Here is a 19,954-nt window from a genome sequence, read left to right as displayed (position 1 = left end):
CAAAGAATAATAATAGCTCAGAATGTTCTAAAACTTACGAAAGACACTAATCGCCAGAGTGAGACAGTATGAGTCTAGGAAGGTTAAATAAACAGACATCTATACTGAGACACATTGTACGGAAACTGTAAAGTAACAGAAATAAAGAGGAATCTTAAAGGCAACCAGAAAAAGGGAAAAAAGAAAACCCCATCACCTTTTATAAAGTATCGGTAATTAAATGGCAGGCTCTCAACAGCAAGAACAGAGGCCAGAAGAGCACGAACAATATCTTCAAGGTGCTAAGAAAAACCACGAAAAAACACAAATTCTACTCCCTGCTAAATCTTCATTAAAGAGGAATGGGCAAATAACATTTTTAAAAGCAAGCACTCACAGGATCTCACTCAAAGGACTACTAAAGGATGTACCGGGAAGTTGGATTCAGAACAAAGAGCGAGACTTAGGTAGCAGTGATGAGCAAACAACCTGGTCCACATGGGAAAACCTAAACAAGCAAGGGCCATATTTTTAAAATAACGACTAATTCAGCGACTGTCCAAACAAGGCAGGACCCGAAACATCAGGCGACGGTAACGCGTAAGTTGAAGGTGCTTGTTTTATTCAGCACAAGAGAAATACGGATTAACTTTAGGCTTTATAAGTTTAGAGTACACGTTAAAAATTTAAGGGTAACCTCTATAAGAACAGAAATAAAATATTTAAGTCTTTAGACAGTGGAGGGGAAAAAGAGCGATAGGAAAACCCAGACAGAACCAAACATGATGGAGGAAGAAATAACAGAAGAGCTGAGTAAAGCACGGGGAGTACGAAATAAAGTGGTGGGGACAAATTCCAAACATGCGTCCCAATAAATGGAAACAGATGAAAACGTCACCGTTAAAAAGGCAAAGATGTTCATTTTGGAATTTTTAAAATACAGAAATATGCTGTTTTATAAGAAACACGCCTAAAACATGACAACCAAAGAGTGAAAAGAAAAGGTTGGGGAAAGATATACCTGACAAATACTAATCAAAAGGAAACTGCTATGGGTATTTTAATATCAGATAAGACAGACCATAAAAGTCAGAGGGATCAGAAAGGTAAGTATATAAAGATAGAGGGAACGGGTGACAGATCTGGACTTGCAGGAATGTGTGCCAGGGACAGCCAAATGGAGAATTCACAGTCTTAGCACTTGGATTTCACCTTGCTGCTGTTGTCTCTCGTTCCCTGTTCCACCAGGAATTCTGGGTGAACGGTCCCTGGCTAGACCAGTGAGCACAAGGTCACAATGCTGGCCACCCTGGTCTCCTCAGACGCGCACTCTAAGCACCTGTCATAATCTTCACAGTCACCACCACTCTGGTAAGCCACTCAGGCTTGGGATGATTCGCCATTGATTTCTGCCTTCTTGGACACTCCCACAATGTCTGGCAGAGAAAAGCACTCAATATGCATCCATTACACTTATAACTCGGAAGACTCTGAAGCCAGTATGAAGTATGTCTGTAATATGCATTCCTATTTAAAAAGCACAGCATAAAACCATAGATGCACTTGAATCACAAACGTAAAAGCTAGGTATGGGGATACATAGAAGGGGAAGAGAATGTGGAAAAAATGAAAACAGTAAATTTGCTATGTGAGGTCGATGAGGTGACTTTTTGGTTTTGATTTTCCTTATTGCTATTAAACTATTGTTTGTATAATTTTGAAAATGAAATAAAAAGAAATGGCTATGTAATTTCTAGTTATCCAAGAAAGTAATTCCTAAAACATTTCGCTACGTGTAGGCAGGACAGTAGAGCTGTTTTCTGAGCCGCAGAAATATTCACTCCTAGGGCCAAATTGGGCCTTTCACTCTAGATGTCACAGTTGTACACATTGACTCTCTGAATATACAGAGTGCTGAGAAGGAAAGGGGGGTACAGTGCGAAACAGACCCAACAGATCTAACTTAATACTATTTTTCCTCCTCCTTCTTTCATGCCTCCCCTTTCTAAATAACCCCGAGGAATCCACCAATTATCCAGAGTTTCATAGGACAATCTTTTCATGAGCCTCAACCCTACACCCCGAGAGGAGGTTCTCTGAGTTACCTGCACAGAAAACCAGGTAAATTAAAGACAGTATTCCTTACCTAGACTTTGGTCTCTATATACCATTTCCAACTAAAAGGAAACAAACAGGGATCCTTGGAGAAATGGTTTATCCCAGCTCAGGGGTGGGGGGTAGGGAAGAGAAGTACCAGAAGAGCCTGGAGCCCTGCATCGTACCAGAAAGCAAGAGGGCTATCAGAGACTATTAGGGTCACGTCAACAGACTCGGGGGCCGACACGAAAAGGCTCCCCCTGGCCAGGATGGAACAAGTAGAATATCAATGAGAAGAACAACTGTAATGAATGGAAACACATCACATGTTTCTATTCATGAGTTCGTAAGAGTATTTTTTAAGAAAAATCACTCTTTGCTCATTTTTGGAGGATGTTAGGAAACCAATTGATTATTTTGAAAAGTGGCAGATGAAGGGAGAGAACCAAAGATATCCTGCCTTTCTTCTGCTAATGGTGTCTCCTTGTTGCCAGGTAGCTGGAGAGGGGACGTTTCATTACAGAAGTATTTCAACCAATGAAAGAAGAAACGACGGACATGGGATCTCGTCTCTCTACAACCTCTAGTCAATGAGTAGATACTGGTGTGATCGACATGGCCGCTCACGCCACACAGAGACACAACCAGTCACACATGCTCGCCACCACCTACGCAATATTCTTGCCCCCAGATTGCACACGGGCCTGTATATCTATCAACTGAGGGGCAGGGCGTTGGGAGAGGGAGACAGGAGAACACGTTCCATGTGACTGTGCGTTGCAATCGGTCAGATTGACATGGTTAAGAAACCCCACGTGACAAACCACCCAGAGTTCTTCTACAAATGCTTCACAGGGGAAGGAATTAAGAAATGGAGCGGGACCCGAGAGATTAAAAAAGAATTGTGTGGCTCATCAATCAATGGAAATGTACAGACCTCATGTGGATCCTGACTCAAATGAATTGTAAAAGAAAATCTGAGGCAATCGGTTAAATTTGAACCCTGACTGGATATTTATTGCTATTGAAAACTCTACTATGTGTGAAAACGGTTTATTCACCATGTTTTTGAAAAAGAGTTCTTGTCTTTTAGAGACACATAGTGAGATATTTTCAATGAAACATGCTGCCTGGTATTTGTTTCAAAAATATCTGGGGTTGAGGAAAAATGGGCAGGGATGTAAATGAAACGCTTGACTTGGGAGCTGAGTGTCGGAGCTGGGTAGTGGGTACATCAGTGGATTCATCCTCTTATTCTCTTTACTTTCGCATGCATTTGACATTTTCAATAGTAAAAACCTCCAATACTGTAATAAAAAATAAATGAAGCTGTTCCTTATCCTCATGGTTGACGTTTGGGGGGGGGATGTCAAGGAAACAATGGGACTCTTACCTTTTCATTAACTGGATAAAAATTCTTCTCGGTAATCGGTATACAAAGGTATCGAGGACAATCTTGAGGTAATTCAAAGATATGCACCCACATTTGGAGGGGTCCCCTGCACTCAGGGCTTTTTCAACCCTTTCATAGGACTTCGAAAGCTGCAACAAATTAAAATTAGAGTGTTGCCTTCACAGAAATCAACTTCACGGAGCTATTCAAGCACTTATTTTTACCGAAACCTCTTCACATTTTCCTCTCCAAAAACTGATCAAAAAGGTTACGATGGCATGTACTGAACTTCAAATGTTTAATTGATGAGCTAACTACAAAACAATATCCCCAGTCACAGCTACTCAACTGACAAGGTAGACGTGTTGGGCCGGGAAAAACAGCACACATAATAGCTCCACCTCAAATTTCAGAGCTAAAAATACTCAGTGGAGCTGCCAGCTTGATACATCTTCCTTAATATACTTTCAAGCCATCCCCCTACTGTGAGCCCACCCTACTGTTCTCTTGATTAAGTCAGGTCAATCAAACAAAAAAGCTGGCAACATTTTATTAAAAATAGAAGTAGCTTTTATGATAAGAGAAATTATTGATATAAGGATTGCATAAACAGTATGCATTGGACGTTTCTTTCATCATTCTGCTTTTTCTTAATGGGGCATTCTTGCAGAGAATCGGGGTGGATGAGCTTTGCTTACGGGACTTCGAAAATGCAGTAAAGTAGGTTAACCACTGATTTTTATATGACTCGTAAAAACACTATGAAGATTGGTTTTATTTCCAAAGGTTTTCCTGCTGTTTATTATTGGGTAATAACAATATCCTCCAATATTTCCAACCATCTCCATTTTCCCACCCTGTCTGAATTCAGTTTTTCCTGCTAACTGGGATAAGAAGATAAACAAAATAGCCACAACCTGCTATAAAAGGCAGCTTAAAAACAAAGAAACAAACAAACAAAAAAAACTGCTGGAATGTGGAAATACTTGTACAAGAGTCTCTTTCCACAAAAGGACTAAGAAGCAGGTTCATTAAAATTTCCTCAGAGTGTACAGGAATATTGGAATTCTACAGGGAAAATCTTTGAAAATATTTAAAGAACCACACAGCCTGAGCTTCTTAGAAAGTTGTGTAAAATTAACCCAAAATGTAGCTAAATTTGCCCTCTTGCAGGGAGGAGGGGTGCCGGGGAAGACTCTCGTGGAGAGAAACCAGCGCCAGTATTGGAGTGGGGCCTTGGTGTGTTTACTGGATTAATGAAATCCACTTTTAACATCTTAATGACATTTGGTGTCCAATAAGGTTTGTTGCAGAGGAGAGCTTTTCTGACATCAAGAGCTTACAGAAAAAGAGCAGGAAGTGAAACAGAAACAATTATCTTTGTGACATGTACAACCTTTTCGGACTTTTCATTGTTACTGTTTATAATGAAACAAAAGATAAAAATGCAAGCAATTCAGCAAAGTATAAAAAAGGACATAGTGATACCTGGGACTCTTACCATCCAGTTTTTGATATCGTGTTCCCCACACTCCCATCATAATTATATAAACAGGTATTATAATTTTACAAAAATGAGATCGTACTACACTTTCAGATTTGACAAATGCTCTTTTCATTTAACAATGTTATGAATTTTTTTCCCCATAAGAACTAGTGTATATTTACATCACACTTTTAAATGACACATGGCACGCCATCATAGTATCGATGGACAAGTGAGAGATACACTTATTTTCCCTGCTTACACATTTAATTTTTATAAACGTTCCTCTGGTCCCCAGTCTAAATGAGGTTCCCCTCGTTACTCTCCCTCATGGCACCCTGTCCTTTTCAGTCAGACACTCAAGGAAAGTTGTATCTATGAATGTGTTTGTTTCACCTCTCTCTCCCTGATGCACAGTCATGCAGTCTCCACGAGAGTGGAGACTGTCTGTTTTGTTCACTGATAATTACCTAGAATGAAGAACAATTCGGCATGTTGTGGGCACTCACTAAATATTTGTCAAAAATGAATATTTATTTTTTTTATCAAAAATGTTCTCAAGAAAGGCTGCAAAATGTAAAAATCTATTCGACGCATCAGTTGAAAGGGAAATGAAAATGAAAATCATAGCTGAGATGCCATTTCATCTGCTTCGGGCTGGGAACAATTTTAAATTCTAACAATAAATACCAAGTGTTGGTGAGGACGCAGAACGATAGGGATGCTCGAGTGCTTCTGGTGGGAGTGCAAACAGATATTTTGAAAAACAGTTTGACACCATCAATTAAAACTGAGGAGTGGGTTCACTACAACCTAGCAAGTCAATCCACTCCTAGGTGCAATTTCTAGAGAACCTTTGCACATACGCACCAGAAGGTATGTCTACATTCAACCACTCAAAGTGGCACCATTTGGATTAACACAAAACACGAAGCAATTCAAACGTCCATCCGTAGGAAAGCATATAATTTGTGTGTATTTAGATAATGGAAAACAGTACAGCAGTGGTAACGATCATGCAGCCAAATCCCTAATAGGGGTGATTCTCATCCTAAGCACAAGTGGGATGAAAATCAATGTGTTGGCAACTGTGCAAACAGACTACAGAAAAGAAAGAAAGAGAAGCAAACATCAAGCAAAAGACAAAGAACCCAGTCTGTAAGGAAACATTATACAAAAAAACATAAACACATCACCTGCAAAGGTTTCATATCATAAAAAGGAACTAAATAAAAACATGAATTCATTAAAGGAAAATCTTGAAGACAAGATGATAAAACAATAAAAGAGATGAGAGGGATACCGTGTTTCCCGAAAGTAAGACCTAACCGGACAATCAGCTCTAATGCATCTTTTGGAGCAAAAATTAATATAAGACCGGTCTTATTTTACTATAATATAAGACTTAGTCTTATCTAACATAATATAAGCCGGGTCTTATGTTAATTTTTGTTCCAAAAGACGCATTAGAGCTGATTGTACAGCTAGGTGTTATTTTCGGGGAAACAGGGTATTTCCAAGCTAAGAAAATAGAAAATAAAAATAACATAATTGTAGGAGCTAATAAACAAATTAGGAACAGCAAGAATAAGAGACAAGGATGAAATTAAAATTCATAATAAAGGAATGGCTTTTAAGAATCTCAAAGAAGGCGGAGGAAAAAGAGAAAATGATGAAAGCAATCGGAGAGAAGAGAGTTATCAAGGCCAGACAAAGATGATCCAATGTAAGGATAACTGGGAATACCAGTGCAGAAAGAAAAGACGGAAGGAAGACGGAAGGAAGGAGAGTATGATGGAGGCAGGCTGAAGATTTCCATGATAAGACACAGGGGAGATTTTCCTGAAATGAAAGAACTGAATCTGTACATCAAAAGAATACACTGAGCTCCAGGAAACATGGACAAAATACTCCATGCCAAAACAGCTTAGTTTGCTTTTTAATTTCCAGGATAAAGAAGAAATACTTTAAGCATGTAGGTCAGGGAGAAAAAAAATCACCTACAAGGTGACCTCAGCCTTCTTCTCAAGAACACCCGATGCCAGAAGACAATGGGTAAATACAACATTTTGAGAAAAAGAAACAATGATGGAAGAATTACACCCAGCCAAGCTGTTCTAGTAAAAAAGCAAAAGGGAGATGATCTCAAATATGAGAAAACAAAGGGAAAAGGCACTCATGACCCTTTCTTAAGGAAATTACTTGACAATGAAATCAGCCAACCAAAGAACAAATCAAAATAAAGAACTCTGAAAGGGAATAAACTATGGTAAACACTGAAATACAGTGATGTGCATTAAATCCATGTAAAAATAAAACAAAGGCAAAACAACTGGGGGAATTATGGTAACAGGACAGAATGTAAATATTATCAGCTCTGACTAAGAACCAAATATAAACAGCAAAACTTGGGAGGTGGGAGTAAGGGGTGGGAAGGAAGCCGGGACGTGCCAGTCACTGGGTTTCACAGCGGAGAGCCAGCCCCCACTGTCTGTAACTGGGGCATCCTTCAAAAACACCTTCATTTATCCAACTCCTAATGGCTTTCTGAATCTCCTTTCTTGTCTCACAGTCCCTTTGGGGACCTAATGTGTCTTGTGGTAATGAAATGTTTATCCCAAGTTCATAAACATCTTTAGCTTCATGTGAGGGCAGCATTGTGAGCAATGACTTTGGGGTCTGAACTTGGCTCCACGCCTTACTGGAAGGGTAACCTTGGGCAAGCCATGAAATCTCTCTGTGCCCAGCTTCCTCCCCTGTAACCAGGATGACACAGTGCCTAACGCATGGAGTGGCTGCGAAGACTGAACAGGAGAACACCTGTGAGGCGTTTGCAACACTGCCCGGCACGTACGACGTAGGCAGCCCCATGAAATGGTAAGTATGAAGGTGATGATGCTCGTTTCTTTACTTCTGGTAAATTCAAAGAAATTTAAATTAAATATGCCTTATTTGTAAAAAAAAAAAAAAAAAAAAAAAAAAAAGAGAGAGAGAGAGAGAGAGAGAGAGAGAGAAAGAGAGAGAGAGAGAAAGAGAGACAGCGCATGCTCATGATTCTCTTCTTATCAGATTCCATCTATGTATGTCTCCACCCATCCACCCACTGAGGCGGCCATCCTTCTATATATACGAATAAAGACAGGCCTGGAAGTATGTTCACCAAATGTTGCCTCAGACTATTTCTGGATGGTGGATTTTGAATAATCTATTCCTTTCTTCTTGATACTTTTCAGAATTGCTTACATTTTCTTGTGATGGTCATGTTTTGTGATGGGCATGTTTTTTTTTTTTTAATTTATTTTTAATTTATTGGGGTGACAATTGTTAGTAAAATTACATAGATTTCAGGTGTGCAATTCTGTATCACATCATCCATAAATCACATTGTGTGTTCACCACCCAGAGTCAGCTCCCCTTCCATCACCATACATTTGATCCCCCTCACCCTCATCCCCCACCCCCCAACCCCTTTACCTTCTGGTAACCACCAAATTACGTTCCCCAGATTAATTTTCAAGCCCGTGGCCATCCTATGGTCATGTGATGGGCATGTTTTTATGACGATAATGAACTCACCGACACCAAGAGAGAACAAGTTTTACCAACTGACCAAGAGTATATTAAACCGCTCACTTCTCCGAAATCCTCATCAACATCGGCTTTTGTTAATTTTCTTCCTCATTGACAATTTTCTACTGAAAATTTTGTATTAATAATTTGTAAAAGTGCTATGTACATTAGGAGCTGTTATTATTCATCTGGTGTTTATGTGGCACACACGCGTATTTTGCCAAGTTTATCACTTGCTTATACAAAGTTTCATTGTACAAAAGCTTTCTCATTTTAATGTAATCTATTTTATCAGTCTTTCCCTTTATGGTGTTAGGGCTTTCCTTCATGCTTAGAAGTCTAAGTTTCAAGATTAAAAAATTTTCAGCCACATTATTTATTTTTAAATTTACATAGTTGATGCCCATAGAATTTATTTTGGTGGGAAGAGCGGAAGGTTACAAAGCTTTCTTCCCCCAAATGGCTGGCCAGTGCATTACCCGATAATAATTACTGAATGTTCCACTCCCCATCCTACCACATCTTACGGGATGCCTCACATCCATTGCTAAATTCACACATCAAGATTGGTCCGTTGTCCAACCACTGTTGCAAATCAATTTGAATGTCCATTGCTGTACCAAGGCTACATTGTCTTAATTCTTATACCTTTATAAAGTATTCTATATGTGGTAGGATAAGCCCTCTATTATAACTTTCAAAAGAAAATGTATGTATCTCTCCATCCGAATGTAGGGAGAGCAAGCATTAATATTGAATCTTCCAACTCAAGAACTAGAAAAGACGTCTATTTATTCAAGTTTTCCTTTATTTTACTCAATAAAGTTGTATCATGTCTTTATACAAGTCTTAAATATTTCTTGTAAGATTGAATGAGTAGCACAAAGGAGGTACTTAAGAATCCATCTCTTATCACCATTACTATTACCCATGTATTATTGCTATGAGGAGATGGAGGAACTCTCAGGGGTTGGAGAGGTGGAGGTAGGTTCAAAACTAATTTTAGAAATGTCTAGACCAAATGGTTTTCCACAGCTGTCAGTTTTCTCGGTCCACACTTTCCATAACCCTGGCATTAGGAAAACATTCTTACCTCTTGGCAAAAGGTCCTTGCAATGTCATCTAAGGAGTAGTCTTTCCAGACATCACCAGATGAATCAAAATTGGGAAGGAACTCCCTTTTGGAATTTTTGACTTGTTGATTCTCCCATGAGACCTCTATTAAAACAAAAGAGATTTAGTTTATTAATATTTTCAAAGGTACATTTAAATATGTTTCCTTTACATCATAGCCTGTCTGGTAAAAATGGAGACTTTAATAAACCAAAACATGACGCACTATGTAATAAATGGTATTAAAATAACTGGATGAACATTTTAGAAAAAAACTAAAATTAATCTACCTGCTATCTTATTCGAGGATAAACCTTAAATTGTACATTAAGTAGAATAATAAAACCATAGAAGTAGGAAGGAAATTAAGATGACAATTACATAATACATATAATACATAATGTTTGTATGAAAAGTCCTTTCTAAGGAACACATTGGCGTCAGAAATCATTGAAACAGTGACTAGGTCTAATAATATATTTATTTTTGTTTGGTTAAAAAACGCACACAAATAACAATGAAAGAAAAATGAGTGGGAAAAACTATTATAATATACATGGGAAATACAGGTTATATCCATAATATATGAGTAGCTCTTATGAATCAATAAGATAAATATAAATACCCAACAGAACAACAGACCAAGATTATAAACAGGTAACTCACACAAAAAGCATTTTCAAAATCCAATAAACATGAAAAACTGCTCAAACTCACTGGTAATTTAAAAAGTACAATTAACATTTTTTTCCACTTGTCAAATAGGCAGGGATTAAAGGGAGTGATAAAGAAAGCAAGCAGTTAGTTCTAGCTTGTGTATAGAAAACCTGGTACTTGAATACACTTAAGTCCCCTTCTAGAATTTATACTAAAGGAATAATGGGACCACTCAACAAATGCATTTGAGTAAGGATGCTTTCTACATTGTTTATGAGAGGAAAAAATTGATACAATTTAAATGCTCATTAATAGAGGACTGCTTTTATAAATTGTGGTTCATCAAGCTTATAAAATACCACACAGATATTCAAAACAAAAGTACTTGTCTAAATTAATGGACATGGAAATTTCCTTTGATATATATTATTTCATGATTGAAATATAGGACACCTGGCATAATTTAATTTTCATTTTAACACTTATTTTGTATATTTGTCCATCCATCCGTCCATCCATCCGAAACAAAGTCTGAGAATAATCCACCAAAAAAGAATATAGTGGTAGGATTACAGGGAATTGTTATTTTGTGTGTACGTCTTTTCTGGCTTTTTTTTTCAAAAAGCATGTATTACTTTTACAATAAAAGAGAATAAATCTAAAATATAGCCATTTTCTTTCTCAAAGATGACTGCACAGAATCACAAATGGTTTCCCAGATTTATTTCCTAAAATGTCTACAAATAAGCTTCACTCAAATTAAGCACACATAACCACTCAGCTGCAGCTAACAAACTGCCAGTCATCTGGAATTCCATTTCCTATCTCAAAAAAAAAAAAAAAAAAGGAGAAGCAAAGGAAAAGGAAAACCCTCCCCCAGTGGACCCTCTGGCTACACAGTGAAATGAAAGCCAGTCCTTCAGAACTCGGTCTGCAGTGCTGGGGCGCCAGTGGGTCTCGGCACACAGTCCCATCGCGGACGAGGAAGCCGCGCGGGAGAACCGGATCTGACTCGGTGGGGCACACACGGGAAGGGTCTCCAGCCCCGGCTTTGTCAGCGCGTCCTGTGCGCCCTCGCCTGGGCACTGGTGCGCCAATGGCAGTTCACAGGGACGCACACAGCACATGTCCTGAAGCCCACTGGTGCTGGGGAAACAGCACGCCAGGCCCTGCAGGACGGAGGGCTGGCTGAGGTGGGAGGCCTGCCCTCCGGAGCGCATCTTCCAGGAACTCGTGCAGCTCCAGCTGCCACAACAGGGTCGGCCACACACTAAATGACGCCACATCCAGGGGCTTCCCTACCCTCAGAGGTACACCACCTTCCATTCTTCGGTGCAGCTTGATAATTCCTGCCACCTTCCGGTATCCCCTAAATTTCCTCTGAAGGAGTCTCTGCTGATGTGAAACCGGGTGGAGAAGAAACCCAACGCTTCAGGGGGCACTGAGGTATGACGTAAGCGCAGCGGAAGGAAATCGTCCCCCAGCGTCACTGCTTCACGTGCCCAGATGGATGGTGCTTTTGATGACGGCAAGATGATGGTGGCTTATTAAGAACACAAACTTAGCAAAAACAGAAATATGTTTTCAAATGAATAGAAAATATCGTTCTCTATGTAGAAAATTCGTAGGGACTGGACAGCAGCAAATATCTGAACTAGAGACTCCCTCTTAACAGAGATAAAAACAGCAGCAAACCTATAGATAGCTCTTGGTAGTTAGTCCTTGTATAACACATTTCCTCCCCAAAATGAACATATATTAACAAATTTTATCCTGATCATTCATAGATAATAGAAAAGCAGGAGTTCATATGAGAAATAAAAATGTCTGTAAAGAGGTAAGTGGAATCACGTGCTACTTGTAAAAGCAAACTTTTGGAACAAATGTAAATAAGTGACATGTACTTTAAAATGAAAGCTCTCTTAATAATAGCTTCCAAAACGTCTAAGACCATCACACAGAAACAAATACTATTAAAACACTAGTAAGTAAAAATTTCAATCTAGAAAAATGAGAAGCGGTATAGAATTTACCTGCCCACGTGTGTCGAGGCTGGAGTGCCATCGAAGCGTTTCGCGGGGGAATTTCCTAAGTCCGTGAAAATTCAGAAACGTTGGAACAATCCAAATGGGAGGAGTGCCGACTCTGGAAACAGACTGCCTGGACGTGATTATTGGCTCTGCCACCTTCAACCACTAACCACGCAACCTTGTGCTTTTTCCCTCGTGCAAAAAGAGACAGAAAACAGTGCCTGTGCCTCAGATGGTCCCCTCGTTATGAGGATGAGATGGTGAATGTGCCGCCTGGGCCTCAGTGGACACACAGTGTATTAAAATACACGAGGAAAGAAAATCTGAGCCCAAGATTTGATACCCAGACAAACTGATTTCTTAACTGGGAAGGCCACGAACTGTTGTGAAGATGTAAGAAATCAGAGAATACCGTTTCCAGGAGCACTTCCCAAGGAATCTACTAGAGATCAGGCTTCAAATAACCAAAATGACTGGAGAGGCAAATAAGAAAGACAGAAGCTAGTGAGCATATGTGAGAAAGGTTTTCACTTGTAAAGGGGGGATCTTACGGAAGCTGGGTCAGTGAGACAGGAAGACCTACTTCTTGATGGCTTCCACAGAAGGTAGACAACAAATTAAAACCTAGAAATGACCTTTGAACTGCTCCACATAATGCCACAGTTTTCTTTGTTTGGTTGATACCCTGGGCAACTGTCTGGGTTCCGTAGTTTTTCCCAAGCAAGTTAGTAAAGTGGGAATTCAAGTTAGCCAACCAGTGGTCCAAATGAAATAGTTTCCATTTGTAACGATGTGTGGTGATGGATGTTAACTAAATGTGGTAATTATTCGGCAATATAAGCATATGATGTTGCTAAACTTTTTTGTTATCAGAGGGATTAGTCATTATGAATTTGTACCAACTGGACAGTTAACCAAGTTTACTATTTGGACGTGCTAAAAAGGCTGCATGGAAAAGTTAGACGATAACAACCTGAACTTTTCGCCAACAATTCATGGCTCTTGCATCACGACAGTGCACCAGCTCACACGGCACTGTTTGAGGGAGTTTTTAGCCAGTAAACAAATAACTGTATTGGAACATCCTCCCTACTCACCTGATCTGGCCCCCAATGACTTCTTTCTTTACCCAAAGATAAAGGAAATATTGAAAGGAAGATATTTTGATGACATTCAGGACATCAAGGGTAATATGACGACAGCTCTGATGGCCATTCCAGAAAAAGAGTTCCAAAATTGCTTTGAAGGGTGGACTAGGCGCTGGCATCAGTGCATAGCTTCCCAAGGGGAGTACCTCAAAGGTGACCGTAGTGATGTTTAGCAGTGAGGTATGTAGCACTTTTTCTAGGATGAATTCGTGAACTTAATTGTCCTACCTCATATATCAAATCGTTATGTTGTATACCAAAAATTAACACAATGTTTTAATTCAATTATATCTCGATACAATAAATAAATAAAATTAAAGAAATATAATTTCCATTATAATCAACCCAGAAAGGATATGCTGCTACCATAAGATTCACCCACTAGGGCTGAGGATTTTGAACTGACAGGATGGCAGTGGCTACGATGAACAGCTAGCTGCTTTTAGGGATTCATCCTTTCCCACTACGCACTAATAAACAGGCCTTTGTTTTGACAGCCATGGTGTAGAGTTTCAATATGATGTGGCCCACTGCCCCAAACTACTATGCCTTTAATTTAGAACACCCACAAAAAGATTTTGCCTTCTAACTGAAGGATTTTTAATTTCATTAGGAAAGTTATAGAACAAGTATAAGTATTATACTTATCCAATAGGAATAAGTATTCAATAGGGAAATAGGCATTTTAAAATGATCTCTATGACTGGGTGTAGAAGACAGATGGGAATAGGGCCGTGGTACGGACAAAATGACACCAGCTAGGGGGCAGCAATGAGAACTTGAGCTAATGCTGCAGGAACAGGAACATACAGAAGAATAACTAGATATATATCTCATATTTAATCAAATCAAAGATGCCTTTCATTGTGACATGTATCATTAATATATGTATCGCCAATTAAAAAAAGCCTGCTGTTAATTATTGATAAAATGGAAAAAATGAGATTTCCATGGTGAATTAAAATTGTATTATAGAACTTACCTTCTTACAATACTTAACAAGATATGCAAAAGAAAAAGATAGTAAAAATTAGCACACACACAAAAAATTACCAGCACAAACTGAAGCAAAAAAAAAAAAAAAACAAAATGGGCAGCCAGAAAGCTTTGCTTCTAATTATGGTAGATTGGCTCATACTGAACCAACCCTCTAGCAGATAACAATTATAAACTCTGGCCAAAATATAAACAAACTGTCTAAAGGCACCGGAGAGCCACTGACATAAACTGGAGTCAACACTTAGAAAAATGGAATAACATTCATTGAGTTTCCTGTTACTTGTCCTTTTGCCTGAGGACAAGTCACTGCTAGAACCATGCTAAATGGCTAGAATTTGAATATAAACCCAGGGTCTTATTGGTGTTAGGAATCAGAAAACAGAGTTTAGGACTACCATAACATCTCGAAAATAAGGAAGGAAAGCCCAGAAAGAAAGGCACAGCAGAGGATCTCCAAAGTCTGTGAATACACCCTGCCAAAATCTCTGGCTAACTTCTGAACTACAGATGTGTACAGCAGACAACAAGAAACTCAACTAAGGCTAAAACAGCAAATATTTCAGGTGTTAATTCCCTCAGGGAAGACAAGATTACAGTTTAAGTCCAGCCATGTAAACTACTAAAATAAAAACTTAAATTCTTCAGAGGAATATAACAGAATCCACAGTCTCTACAATGAAAAATATACTATACCTAGGATAAATTCCAAAACTACTAGAAATAGGGAAAAAAAACAACAGGAAACAGTGATCCATATTCAAGAAAAAAGATATTCAATAAAGACCAAACTCTAAGGTCACCTAAATGTTGGAATTAGCAGATAAAAAAATGTTATATCAGTATTGGAGAATGTAAAGGAAAATAAACTCCTAATCAATGCAGTCCCAGGAAATCTCAGCAGAACAACAGAAGTGGTAGCAATGTAGTCTGTGTTTACATGCAGGTAAAAACACAATGTATGATGGCAACATAACACAGGACAGGAGAGAAGAATTGGGAAAACAAGGTTGTAAAGTCCATACACTTCAGGTGAATGAGTATAATAGTATTTGAAGGTAGATTCTGAATATTAAAGATGTATAATGGAATAAAAGGGATCCATTTATCCAAATGTCTTGAAATTATGCAAACTCTACAGGAAAAACGTCAGGGGAGGGAGTAGGTGGACAGGGAAGAAAAGAGAGGTACATAAAGCAAAAAGACAAAGTTCCCATTTTGGAAGAAAATGTAACTCAGGGTACAAAATTACTTCACAGAGCATCTTACTAAGAACATGAATTCAGTAAAAGGAGATGACAAAACAGCAAAACAAGATGAAAAGTAATATAGTAAACCAAAGAAAACACCATTATAAAAGTAATAAAGTAGACGCAGCAAGGACTACAATAGACCTCCATGAAAATCAAATTACAAATATAGATAAAAGACCTAAGATGATCATTGTGAATACAGAGGGAAAAGACAATGAAATGGTTTGAGAGAATTTAAATGACAAGAAGACAAAAGCAGTCCAACAGAAGGATAATTTGTGTCACTGAAGTTAAAAATCTGAAAAATAGAACAGAAGATATTCAAAGATGCATACTATTACCACAAGAAATCCTTGACATAAAGAATTGAATTTTCAGATTGATAATAGATTGTGTTTTGGAAAATTGATACAGAAAGCTCAATACCAAGACATATCCTAGCCATACTACTTAAATTCAGGGATAAATAATTCTTTTCTTTAAGATTTTTATTAAAATACACCTCACATACAATATTATATTAGTTTCCGGTGTGCACCATAGTTATTCAACATTAATATGCCTAAAGAAGTGATTACCATGAAAAGTCCAGGAACCATCTGACACTGTGTTATGTTATCACAATATTATTGACTGTATTCCTTATACTGTATATTATATCCCCATAATTGTTTTATACCTGAAAGTTTGAACTTCTCATTCCCCTTCACTTTTTCCCTCTTTTTGAAATTTATCAATTACAGTTGACACTCAATATTATTTTATATTAATTTCAGGTGTACAGCATAGTGGTTAGACATTTATATAATTTAAGAAGTGATCACCCTAACTAGTTTAGTACCCACCTGGCACTATACCCAGTTATTACCATATTATTGACTATATTCCCTATATTTTACTTTACATCCCCATGACTATTTTGTAACCACCAATTTGCACTTCTTAATCTCTTCACCTTGGTCACCCTGCCCCCAACACCATCCCATCTATCACATTGATAAATCTAGTACCTAACACCATATATAGTTATTACACTACTGACCATATGCCTTATGCTATACCCTATATCCCCATGACTACTTGGTAACAACCAATTTGTTCTTCTTAATCCCTTCCTCTTTTTCACCCATTCCCCAATCCCCCTCCCATCTGGCAGCTATCAAAATGTTCTCTGTATCTATAAGTTTGTTTCTGTTTTGTTTATTTTGTTCTTTAGATTCCACATATAACCGAAATCACATTGTATCTACCTTTCTCTGTCTGACTTACTCCACTCAGCTCGATTCCCTCCAGATCCATCCATGCTGCCACAAGTGACAAGAACCATTCCCTTTCATGGCCGAGCAATATTCCATTGTATATATGTACCTCCTCCTCTCTATCTATTCTTCCATTGACAGACACCCAGGCTGCCTCCACATCTTGGCCATTCTGAACAATTCTGTAATGAACATATGGATGCACAAGTTCCCCTTGAAGTAGCACTTTGGGTTTCTTCGGATAAATACCCAGAAGTGGGATTACAGGGTCCGTCTTTGTCTCCTTTTATAGCCTTTGTTTTAAAGTCTATTTTGTCTAGTATAAGTACTGCTACCCCAGGATTTCTTTTTTCATTTCCATTTTCATGAAATTAATTTTTCCATCCCTTTACTTTCTGTCTGTGTGTATCTTTTGATCTGAAGTCAGTCTCTTGTAGGCAGTACATATAAGGGTCTTGTTTTCCTATCCATTCAGCCCTCCTATGTTTGTTTTGTTTTTGTTTTTTTTTAAGGACAGCACAATTCACAGTGGTCTATGTGGGGATTGAACCGGCAACCTTGGTGTTATAGCACCATGCTCTAACCAACTGAGCTAACCGGCTCAGTTGGGGTTACCAAAAGATGGGGTTACCAGAAGGAGAAGAGAGAGAATAAGGAATTGAAAACCTATTTGAAGAAATAATGATGGAAAACTTCCCTAATCTGGTGAAGGAAATAGACTTACAAGCCCAGGAAGTGCACAGAGTCCCAAATAAGATGAACCCAAAGAGACCCACACCAAGACACATCATAATTAAAATGCCAAAGGTTGAAGACGAAGAATCTTAAAAGCAGCAAGAAAAAAGCAGTTAGTTACTTATAAGGTAGCCCCCATATGGGCTACCCCCATACCAGCCTCCTTCTGGTAATCCCCCTCCTGTCTTTTGATTGGAGCATTTCATCCATTCACATTTGAAGTAATTGTTGATAGACAGGTAGTTATTGCTATTTTATTATTCATTTTTTTTTCTTTTTCATCTTAAAGAAGTCCTTCTGAGATGTCTTGTAATATTGGTTTGGTGGTGATGAACTCCTTTAGCTTTTTTTTTGTCTGAGAAGCTCATTATCTGTCCTTCAATTCTAAATGATAGCTTTGCTGGGTAGAGTAATCTTGGTTGTAGGTCCTTGCTTTTCATTATTTTGAATATTTCCTGCCAATCCCCTCTGGCCTGCAAAGTTTCTGTTGAAAAATCAGCTGACAGTTTTAGGGGGGCTACCTTATAAGTAACTAACTGCTTTTTTCTTGCTGCTTTTAAGATTCTTCATCTTCAACCTTTGGCATTTTAATTATGATGTGTCTTGGTGTGGGTCTCTTTGGGTTCATCTTATTTGGGACTCTGTGCACTTCCTGGGCTTGTAAGTCTATTTCCTTCACCAGATTAGGGAAGTTTTCCATCATTATTTCTTCAAATAGGTTTTCAATTCCTTATTCTCTCTCTTCTCCTTCTGGTAACCCCATGATGAGAATGTTGGTATGTGTGATGTTGACCCAGAAGTCCCTTAAACTATCCTCATTTTTTTGCATTTTTTTCTTTTTGCTGTTCTGATTGGGTGTTTTCTGCTATCTCATCTTCTAAATCACGGATTCAATCCTCTGCTTCATCTAATCTACTGTTGATTCCCTATAATGTATTCTTCATTTCAGTTACTGTATTCTTCATTTCTGACTGGTTCTTTTTTTATGTTTTCTATCTCTATTTTTCTGTTTCCTACCTCTTTGTTGAAGTTCTCCCTGAGATCACTGAGCATCCTTGTAACCAGTGTTTTGAACTCTGCGTCTGGTAGATTGTTTGTCTCCATTTTGTTTAGTTCTTTTTCTGGAATTTTGCTCGGTACTTTTATTTGGGACATGTTTCTTTGTCTCCCCATTTTGGTTGCCTCCCTGTGTTTGTTTCTATGTATTAGGTAGGGCTGCTATGCCTCTCAGTCTTAGTAGAGTGGTCCTTATGTAGTTATGTCCTGTGGGGCCCAGCAGCAAAGTCTCTCTGGTCACCAGAGCTAGATGTTCCAGGTGTGTCCCTTGTGTGGGTTGTGTGTGTCCTCCTGCTATAGTTGACCCTTGTCCGCTGTCTGCATGTCAATGGAAGAAATTCACCCTCAAGTTGATTGGTTGTGAGGACTGGCCATGGCTACAGTGGAGGAGCTGTGGTGCAGGGGCTGATCCTACAGAGCAGGATTTGCTGTAGCAGGGCTCTGGTGCCTGCCAGTCTTCCCTTTAGGTATGCCGTCCTTGGAGGCAACCTGGTGATGCTCCAGCTCAGTCCAGAGCTGGCCTCTGGGTGTGCCAGTTCTCAGGGCCTCCCAGGAGGGGCCCTGCCACAGGCCAAGGTCAGCTACTGCATGTGCCCTGCTCAGGGACACCTGGCATGAGCCACAAAGCAATCCACTGATGGCCACCACCTGTGCTGGGCTTGGAGGTGCCTCAAGAAGCCCAGCCAACTGAGGCTGGCTGTGGCTAATGCCGGGCTTAGGGCTGCTCAGAAAAAGGTATGGGACATACAGAAGCCTGACATTGTTTCTTTGTGTTTTGTGAACCTTTGAGAGATTTTAGGAAAGTCTGCGGCATGAGCAAAGACAGGCTGTTTGTACGGAAAAGCCACAGGAAGTGGCTTGGGTGGGCCTAAAATTTGGGGTGGAGTCCGGAAATCACCCAGGGCCTGGGTGAATGACCGGTGTTAGCCAGGATGATGACTCAGCTATGGTGCCTGCCTGAAAATCTGCATGCCAGAAAAGGGGACGGCTCAACAAAGGAACAATAGCTTCTGCCAGCTCCTTTGTCTGGGAGAAAGCTGCCCCTCCAGCCCTCGCTCTGAAGCCAGACAATTTAGTTCCTCCCCGTATGTCCCTGGCACCTTTCAAGCTGCTGCCCCAGTGCTGGAGCTCAGAGCAAGTGAGTCCATCAGCAAGGAAGTCCATGTGTGGGCCCTTTAAGAG

The 19,954-nt window shown here is 39.2% G+C and overlaps 1 protein-coding gene across 1 annotated transcript in view; it reads right to left on the bottom strand.

Annotated features, from left to right (window-relative positions):
• EFCAB6 (EF-hand calcium binding domain 6) overlaps positions 1 to 19,954 on the bottom strand; it is a 223,760-nt gene that overhangs the window by 146,670 nt on the left and 57,136 nt on the right. Inside the window, exons 10-11 of the mRNA XM_033118658.1 lie at positions 9,619 to 9,743; positions 3,470 to 3,618 (exon numbers count right to left, since the gene is read on the bottom strand). Of these exons, the coding sequence (XP_032974549.1) occupies positions 3,470 to 3,618; positions 9,619 to 9,743 (274 nt within the window). The remainder of the gene's footprint in view (positions 1 to 3,469; positions 3,619 to 9,618; positions 9,744 to 19,954) is intronic.

This window comes from Rhinolophus ferrumequinum, chromosome 10 (genome assembly GCF_004115265.2).
Source record: "Rhinolophus ferrumequinum isolate MPI-CBG mRhiFer1 chromosome 10, mRhiFer1_v1.p, whole genome shotgun sequence".
Lineage (NCBI taxonomy): Eukaryota > Metazoa > Chordata > Mammalia > Chiroptera > Rhinolophidae > Rhinolophus > Rhinolophus ferrumequinum.
The sequence above is the reverse complement of the archived record's forward strand: the minus strand, read 5'-3'. Positions and strand labels throughout refer to the sequence as shown.